The 9,178-nt window shown below is 30.1% G+C and overlaps 2 protein-coding genes across 2 annotated transcripts; both read left to right on the plus strand.

Annotated features, from left to right (window-relative positions):
• The first annotated feature begins 2,086 nt into the window (after window positions 1-2,086).
• Window positions 2,087-5,217, plus strand: LOC145305994 (uncharacterized). Its single transcript, XM_080147913.1, has 7 exons — window positions 2,087-2,178; window positions 2,480-2,532; window positions 2,795-2,880; window positions 3,083-3,158; window positions 3,389-3,972; window positions 4,094-4,314; window positions 4,671-5,217. The coding sequence occupies exons 1-7, from the start codon at window positions 2,176-2,178 to the stop codon at window positions 5,100-5,102; spliced, it is 1,455 nt and encodes a 484-aa protein (XP_080004039.1). The 5' UTR covers window positions 2,087-2,175; the 3' UTR covers window positions 5,103-5,217.
• A 15-nt stretch (window positions 5,218-5,232) lies between these two features.
• On the plus strand, window positions 5,233-6,334 carry LOC145306385 (uncharacterized). The gene is made up of 3 exons (XM_080148478.1): window positions 5,233-5,379; window positions 5,843-5,996; window positions 6,080-6,334. The coding sequence occupies exons 1-3, from the start codon at window positions 5,233-5,235 to the stop codon at window positions 6,253-6,255; spliced, it is 477 nt and encodes a 158-aa protein (XP_080004604.1). The 3' UTR covers window positions 6,256-6,334.
• The last annotated feature ends 2,844 nt before the right edge of the window (window positions 6,335-9,178 follow it).

Below are 9,178 nucleotides of genomic sequence, written 5' to 3' on the forward strand. Positions count from 1 at the left end.
ACCAGAAAAAAATAGATTTTTGTTTTCCTTTTTTTTCATAACAAAATTGAAAAGAGGGTGGCTTAGATTCTCTCACCCTAGAACTATATATCCTCATTTTTACGGGATTGTTGTTTTCCACCCACTATAAAAAGTTTTTTTCATATCATATGGAAAATAAAGCCTGATCGGTTTAGCGGTTACCTAGATCCTATGTTTCAGACAGATAGGCATCGATCTACTTTGTATTATAGATTTAAGAAACTGCAACTCTACTCTACTGCATCTATTTCTTATGCTATAAAAATAAAATATCGTCAATGGTGAAAATGATTTTATTCTATTTCTATTCAGAAGCCACAACAATGGAATTCCCTTTTCAATTCTTATTAGACCAGTTCAAGATTTCAACTATTCTCTCTGTGTTCAATAAACATTCAATTCAAACTTTAATAGTTGTACAGTTGTACTTAGTGCTGCTATGTAAAACTTGGTTCAAAACATGGCTAATTAATTACCACCCATAGTTAGGACTTGAAGGTCATGCAATCAAAAAAATATATTTGCAATAGTTTGGATATTACTGACTTGTGACCTACAACCAGATATAAGGTATAACTAACAAGCGAAATAAATCTAAAATAATATTTGGGGGCTAGATAAAGAGGTCATCAATTTTAATGTGTTGCATAGACGTCCAAGGGGAGGGGGGGTAATGGGGCGATTACCCCCAACCAATTACCCCCCCCAAAAAAAAAATTATAATACAAAAAAAATTTTGCGCCATTCGCGCGCATTTTTAATACTAAATATTTAATAAAATTTAAATTACCCCCCCAAAAATTTTTACCCCAGGGTAGTAGTTGGGGGGGGGGGGGTAAACTAAATTTACCCCTGCCAACAGATTTCTGGGGGGGTAATTACCCCCCCCCCCCCAAGCAAATTTTACCCCCGGGATAAAAATTTTGGGGGGGTAAAAAAAATTTGCGGCGCGTTTCGCGCGCCATTTTACCCCCCAAAAAAAAAAAGCTTGGACATCTATGATGTGTTGCCCCCCAACAACAGCTCAAAATACATTTAGGTTTCGTAATTTTTTTCTAAATTAATTTAATTGTTGGAATAAGCTGTTTACAGTAATAGTCTTGCCCTACAGTTTTATCAATCATTGATGTCCCTAGATCCAAAGAAAACAGGATTTATAATCAATGTCTTTGTTTATAAACAGTTTACTGCGTATGGTAAAATGAAAATATGTATCATTACTCAGTTTATGTAGTTAACTAAAGCAACAATTTTTTTTTAACTTGATACAAAAGAAGCTGTATTATTGAACAGGTCTAATGCTCATATTTATGTCTTTAACAAAAACAAGAATGACAAAATCCAGCATGAGTATTTGAAAGAAAAAAAATATGCTTTTTTGTCTATTTTTGTATTTAATAATTTTTTTTAAAAATATTTTTCAATTATATTCCTTGGCTAAAAACGATTAATAAACTTACACTGACAATAAAATCAATAATATTTATTTCTAATTATGTAAATACACAATAAAAATTAAAATGATTTATTTAATTTTAATTTTATGCTAATGAAGATCAAGTTTCTTTGATTGTGCAAAGAGTAATCAGAATTAGAACATTTCTTTAGTTTTTATTTTAGAAAAGAATTAACCAATTTTGTACATATGATATGAAGTTTAAAAATTTAGACTTTCGAAAAAGAAAAAAATCTTTTGACCAAAATGAAGAAAACCTTGGTGGCTATTAAAACTTTATAAAAAAAATAAGTCATTCTATAAATTCTTATTATTCCTATAATTTTTAAAATCAATTGTCACAATACAACAGTAATAAATGTTTTCATCCCCATTTGGATGTTTGTTATCTAGCTTTTTCCTGTAGAGGAAAAAGAGTTTTTTGTTTAACAAATATCCAATTTATTTCTCAAAAATGCAATAAGATTTTTTTTCTTTTGCTAAGGGTATAAATAACCTAATATGTTTAAAAATAAACCACGAAGATTTTTTATCCAAACTAAATTTTTTTTATTTAATTCATAAGTAAAATACTGCAATCACTAGTCTTAGCCATTTATAAAATTGATTAGTTAAATTGTATTAGAGAAAGAAAGAAGTTATAAAAACATTAATTATGTTGTGTAAAACATTATCTTAATCAAAATATAAAATAAATAATGGTAGGTACATTTTAGATAAGTTGTCTTTCCTTGATTTCCTAACTGTTGAAAAAAGCTCTGGTGAACTTACATATGTAGAATAATTATATTTTATATGCAAGATTTGTTTAAATGCCAGAAAATTCAAACCCCTTTGCAAATGACAAAACACATTATATTCTTTTATCTGTTTAATTCACAATTCTATTAAGTATGTATATTCTAATTATCTTTATTTGTTCTTTATTGATGTTTACATGTTTTTTAACAAAAAATTTGTTCTTTATTTAGATCTAATATAAATTGAATTCTTATTTCTAAGACAATTGAAATGAAAACATTTACATTCCTATGTTTAATTGTTATAAATATAAGGTAAGATGATGATTTAAACATTATATTTATTGATATCCAAACTTATCTATTAGTTGTTCAACTTAGTCAGCCTGTCAAATCTTGATTGTTCTGGTAATGCAAAAATAACACTAAAAAATCTTTGTTTCTAAACTTTATTTAATAAATCTATTGGTGTATAAACGCAAATTGTCAAATGGTTCATAAGGTTTAGTGATTTATTCTACCATACAAAATTTTGTGTTGTTTTACAATTGTGTTTAATATGGATTTGTTTACTAAGTGTTATTAAATATGGAATTGCAATGGAGGTAAATTCAACTGAACCATCAATTTTAGAAGTTTTTAGTATTATCAAATCTCTACAAGGTAAAACTCTATAATATTTCATACATACTTTGGAATTTTCATTTAAATATATAGTAAATGTAACTTTTAGTATTGCCAAAAAACTTTTCAGTGATGATTTTATGGGGACTACCCTATTTTCCCCAAAACCTGACCATCTCAATCAAACATTTTTTTAGATGAACTATAACTGTGTTTGTCAATTAGATACATAATATTTTAGATAAAATAGATGTGAACACTCCTTCTGCAGGATTACTTGATAATGGACAAAGAAACAATCAAAATACTAAACCAAGGTTCAACTTCAATTAAAAAATGCCTCATCTTACAAAACAAGATAAATTTTTTAACAAAAGCATAACATTATTGAATTAAGTGTAAATATATATATCTTTAACAATTATTTCAAAAGCTATGTAAAGTAGTAATATGTAGACATCTTAAACTATATTTGAAGCTTTTGATTCTTCATTATTTATACATTTAAAGCTTGTTTTTCTTCTTTCTGAAACTTTTACACTTTCAGAAAGTACAAAAAAAGACTTGGGTCCCAGATGAATGTAACTCTTGGAAACAGAGATGGTAAGGGTATAAACACTCACAATGTGCCAGGACATAGATTACCTGGAAACAGAGATGGCAGAGGTATAAATACCCACAATGTTCCAGGACAAAGACTACCTGGAAACAGAGATAGCAAGGGTATAAACACCCACAATGTACCAGGACAAAGATTACCTGGAAAAAGGGAGGGCAAGGGTATAAACACCAACAATGTACCAGGACAAAGATTACCTGGAAAAAGGGAGGGCAAGGGTATAAACACCCACAATGTACCAGGACAAAGATTACCTGGAAACAGAGAGGGCAAGGGTATAAACACCCACAATGTACCAGGAAAAAGATTACCTGGAAACAGAGAAGGCAAGGGTATAAACATCCACAATGTACTAGAACAAAGGCTAACTGGAAACAGAGATGGTAGGGGTATAAACACTCACAATGTACCAGGACAACGATTACCTGGAAACAGAAAGGGCAAGGGTATAAACACCCACAATGTGCCAGGACAAAGACTACCTGAAAATAGAATGAACCTATCACTAAAAGGTAACAAGTGCAAATAATTATTGAGAAGTTAGTTGTAATGGAATGCCATAGGTTGGGGTTTTCAGCTTGAAAACAAGTTTTCTGGTTTATTGTTATAAACTTATCAAATTTATTTTACAAGGCATTACTGATGGAAATACTGAAGAGAGTAAAAAACCTGGAAGAAACGCCCAAAACAGTGGATTGTTAGAGGGATTAATACAAGAAGGTTCCAAGGGATTGATGAGTTTAATGCAGGGTCTATTAAGCAAAATTGTGGGTAAAACAGAGAGGCCAAAAGAAAATGGTTATGGACAATATAATGAAGAAATCGACAATAAACATAATTCTAAACCCCTAAAGGCAATAAACCCTTAACATTAAGTGAATATTAAACTTTATGTTTCTTCTACATACTATTCAAAGACATGCTTTAATTAATTGCCAATAATTGAAAGGACTTATTATACAATAAAAATGGCGTTTATGTAAAATAGTTCCCAGGTCCCAGATTTCTACAAAGAGCACAATTTGTCAAAAGTAAAAAATACTATTACCTTAGATAAGAAAATGCTCCAATAGTTAAAATCTCCTTACAAAAGTTGTAAAGTAAAAATTAAATTTAAAAAAAATATTTATATTATTAACTTGGTTGAACAAGATTTTTTCTCTAACCAAAATGTATCTGTTAAGGGTTTAAGGGATGATCTTATTTTTAGAAAAGATTGAATTATGAAAGAAAACATGATATGAGAACTACAAAGATCAATAGACCTAAAGGAATAAAAGAGAAACAAATACATAATAATTTTTATGATTATCAGCATCAACAAGATGAATATGGTCATAATGATGATCTAATAATAAGAAATTACAAAAAGGCCCCTGTAATGAAAAAAAGGTACCAAAGAAAACATAAGCCAGGACAACGAAAACACCGCAAGTTACAAGAAAATAACATTAAACTACATCAGCAGTCTTATGGCCAAACCATTGATAATGACATATCAAATGATCACAATGATGACGGTGATTTATATGGGGACTTTAATTCATATGAAAATAGAATTGATTATGGAGATTCATTAGAGTACATGAACATTAGTTACACAAGGACAAAATCTGATTTTGCTAATGATAAACTTTATTGATTGATAATTATGCATTTATGAAAAAGTAAAATCTACTATATTGTTATAATATTTTCAATTTTATTCTAAAAATTTAGCAAAATAATATTTTCATCAAAGGGAAGGACCTGGAAAGCCAAACAAAGAAAAGATGCCTGATGTAAATGAGTACAATGACAAAAACTCAACAATACTGATTCTTCATCACGTTGCTGATAATATGATTCATCATGCAGATGATGCTATCAATGAATTTGAAGCAAAGTTTGACCCAGATAGGCTCATCAACAAGATATCTGCAAAACTTCTAAATAATGACTTTTTAATCAATAAAATCATTCAATCTCAAGATAGCAACTCAAATTATGGATATTCTGAAACCAAATTAGACAAAACAAGAATACAAAAAATGATTTATGATGTTGCTAATGAAATGATTCAACATGCAAAACCAGCAGTGTCTGATATAAAAAATAAGTTTGATCCAAATGATCTTATGAGAAAATTAACTTCCAGAATTCTAAACAAATATTTTCCTCTGGATATAAGGCCTGAGGGATTAGCTTTACAAACTAAGATCATAATTATGTATACCTTGGTATTAGAATTAAATTAACTTTGTTTGTTTGCTTTCTATTTTTTTTATTATAGAAATGAGTAAAATAGGAATTTGTATTCTAAGAATAAGAATGGGCAGATTATTTTCCATGAAATGGAATATTCTCTAAGGATTTTTTTAAGGCAAAATCTAATCCTTTTAGAATGTGACAGATGATAGTGACTATAATAAAAATCATTCTGTGTATTATATAAGATCAACAGAGAAGATTCCTGGTGAAGAAGAATATGATAAAATTAAAATTCCTAAATATACAAATGATGAACTTATTGATGAAGTTGGAAACAAGGAAATAGGTAAGATTTTTTTGGTTATTAAATTTTAGAATTTATCAATGATGAAGCAATATAAAAATTTTCAATTTGCAAATTCCATCTAGGTTTAGAGCAGACAAATGAAGGTTATGGTAATATAAAAGTGCCTGATGAATACCTATCACCAGATGATGATTGGCAACCACCTTCTAATACTGAACAAATTCTTATAAAGCCTGAGCCAAGTAACATAGTAAAACCTTATGGTTTGCTTACAGGAATTGCATATATTTTTCCCTAGATCAACCACTGAAAATCAGTAAAGCAAAAAACTAGACTGCTTTAAACTCTTCTGTAATAATTTTTTTTATATTAACACTTTTATTATGTTTCAAGCCAACAAACTTTTTTCTAAATTTTAGCCAACCAATTTTGTTAGCAAATGTAAATTTGATCAATGATCACACATTTTCAAAATATGTTTTTGAAATAAGAACAAGAAAAGGCAGCAAGAAAGATAACAAAAATGCTAAAAGGTGAATTTATCAATGATCCCAAATCAAGTCCAGCAATGAAAATGATCAGTCGCTTGTTTTTTGATGAAGTAAGAGATCCAGGTAAATGTTACGTATGCACTAATCTTAGTAAAAGAACACATTATATTTTTCCTTAATTAGGAAGTCACATCTATTCCATGGTATTGAAAATAGTAAAGTTTAAAGATAAATAAATATTGAAACTGTTTTATTTTCATAGTATAGACATGTTGATATTAAAAAGGTAAAGAAGTTTTGGTAGAATGTATTTTTCCTAAAATCAAAAATAGAGGATGAGAGCTCTTTTCAGGCTATTTCCAAAAAAAAATCTACTCTAGCTTTGGCTTCAGAAGGCTACATATTTTTTTTAAGGAAAAGATTCACAATTTGGAAAAGAACAATACTATGAGGACAAAAAATAAATGATTATTATTGTATCTATTGTCATTGTATTTCAATAAATATACCTACTTAAAATTTTAATGTTCAAACAATCTTACAAAATATTTGTAAAAATCCTATAAATTGGATTTTATTTTAAAGGAATCCTGCAAGAAATACCACGCTTTAACTGCTGAAAGACTGCCACAAGTAGACCAAATACCCCAAATTTGAAGCCTTCAGCTTCTTTAACAAAAAAGTTCTAGGCATTTTAAAATGACATTTTATGTACAATGGATATTTTGAAAGAATTGCAATGCTCATGTTGAAAACTTTAAAATTAAACTACGTGGCCTAGAAACAAAATTATAAGCTTATTTTTGTCATAAATTTAGGTTTCCAGTAACTAATTATATTTTTACAATAAAAATACCAATTTTTATAGTCAAAATCATTTTAAAAAATTAAGTTTTACTTGCGTTGTACCGAATGTACTGTAGCCAATCAGAAGGCTGAATCAGCTTAACAACCAATCACAGCTAAGCTTGTATTAGTTTACCCCTTTGTTTCCGCTATGATTTTCGTTTAAAAATGCAATTTAAATCGAATTTTTTTCATAGATTTTGACTATGAAATGTGGTGTTTTTATTGTAAAAATGTAATCAGTTACAGGCAATCTGAGTTTCTGACAAAGATAAGGTTATAATTTTATGTCTAGGCAACGTAATTTAATATTGTTTTTTCTTTTATGAGCATTGGAAATCTTTCAAAAATTCCATTGTACATAAAATGCTATTTTGAAATGCCTAGAACTTTTTTGTTATTGAAGCTGAAGGCTTATAATTTGGGGTATTGGGTCTTCTTGTGGCAGTCTTTCAGCAGTTAAAGCGTGTTATTTCTTGCAGGCGTCCTTTAAACTTTAGTTTTACATTGATATCTCAAGAAAGTAACATGTTTTAACAATTTGTTATATCTTAATAAATATGTAAAATTCATATTTCTTTTGTGAGTTAACCTCTTATATTTAAATTGTATACAGATAAGGTTTTATTTTATCTTGCAATAACTTTTAAAACTGTGTCAAAGTAAAGTTTTGGCCCATTTCAGGGGTAAAGAGATATGAGTAAGTATATTCTTAAATAAGAAATATAAAAAGTAAATTACTGATCAGACTTAGCAGTATTAAAAATTATTTTCTAGTTCCCTACTAATATCTGGATATTCTTATAGAGATATTTTTAACACTAGATAATTGACATACATAATACATATATGTATATTGTATAATACTTATCCAGCTTATTTTTATTCAAATTTTCATTGGCAATTTGTAGTTTCTTGACAGTTATTGCCAGGAATAAGGTATAGCCAACATATGAGATAAATCTAAAATAGTATTTGGGGGGCAGAGAAAAAGGTCGTCAATTTACTAAGTGTTACTCCCCAAAAACAGCTGAAAATTAAGTATAGGTTTTATGATTTGTTTTACAAATTAATTCCATTGTTGTTATAAGCTGAGTAAAAGCTGGTATGATTTTAGTAGAAATACAACTTATTTTTACTAATGTGGTATTCGGCAACCGTGAGCCATGCCTATGGCACCCCTGATCTGGGGTTCGGTGGAGGGTCAACGGCCCTCCCCCGAGTCCTGGGGAAGGGGTCTAGTGACCCCCTCCCTGCGCTTAGAATTAATGATTGAATCTGTCATGTTTATTATGGTTAACTGTATTCTTAATTCTCCCCCACCCTTTTCAGGGATGGGGGATCATTATTGCCCAAACTGACCATTGTATATGTATTATTTATGCTTTTATGTTATGATTATTTATTCCTATCCATGTTATTATTGTTTGTTGTATATAGCTTCAGTATCTTTTAAACCTTCAATAAAGTGACAACTGAAATTAGATGTTGATCATTATCTAGTGAAAGCTAGAGAAGCGTAGCTTCTCTATAGTAAGGTGTCCACGTCTGTCACACTGCCGTAATCTAATTGAACTCCGGTGTCTGCCATTTATCCTCGGCGGATACCACAACTTTGGTGACAGCTGTGTGAGATTACGGCGAACCACAAGTGTAGAGCAGACGCGCATCTGAGGCTAAGGTACTCCCAGCAGTGAATCTGGCAAAACTGACGCAAGCAACCTGAATTACCCACCCTGGACAGCAAAGTTTAACTCTGCATCCGGCAGTTGTGGAAGCGAGACAGCGAAATTTGACGAATAACCGCGAGCAGCGCTGATATCTAACGGAGAATTGAGCGCCAAAAGGGCTGAAACAGGCCTGCGGACCGGCTGAAACAAGCCA

This window comes from Acartia tonsa, chromosome 14 (assembly GCF_053477335.1).
Source record: "Acartia tonsa isolate MP-2025a chromosome 14, ASM5347733v1, whole genome shotgun sequence".
Taxonomy (NCBI): Eukaryota; Metazoa; Arthropoda; class Copepoda; order Calanoida; family Acartiidae; genus Acartia; species Acartia tonsa.

What these genes read in the sequence shown, in the direction of transcription:
- LOC145306385 (XM_080148478.1), top strand. Translation starts at nt 5,233, where the DNA reads ATGCCTGATGTAAATGAGTACAATGACAAAAACTCAACAATACTGATT. An exon ending in GGCTCATCAACAAGATATCT is followed by an intron (nt 5,380 to 5,842) that starts GCAAAACTTCTA and finishes TAATCCTTTTAG; the next exon opens with AATGTGACAGATGATAGTGA. An exon ending in AGTTGGAAACAAGGAAATAG is followed by an intron (nt 5,997 to 6,079) that starts GTAAGATTTTTT and finishes AATTCCATCTAG; the next exon opens with GTTTAGAGCAGACAAATGAA.
- LOC145305994 (XM_080147913.1), top strand. An exon ending in TATTATCAAATCTCTACAAG is followed by an intron (nt 2,881 to 3,082) that starts GTAAAACTCTAT and finishes ATAATATTTTAG; the next exon opens with ATAAAATAGATGTGAACACT. An exon ending in AATGAACCTATCACTAAAAG is followed by an intron (nt 3,973 to 4,093) that starts GTAACAAGTGCA and finishes TTATTTTACAAG; the next exon opens with GCATTACTGATGGAAATACT.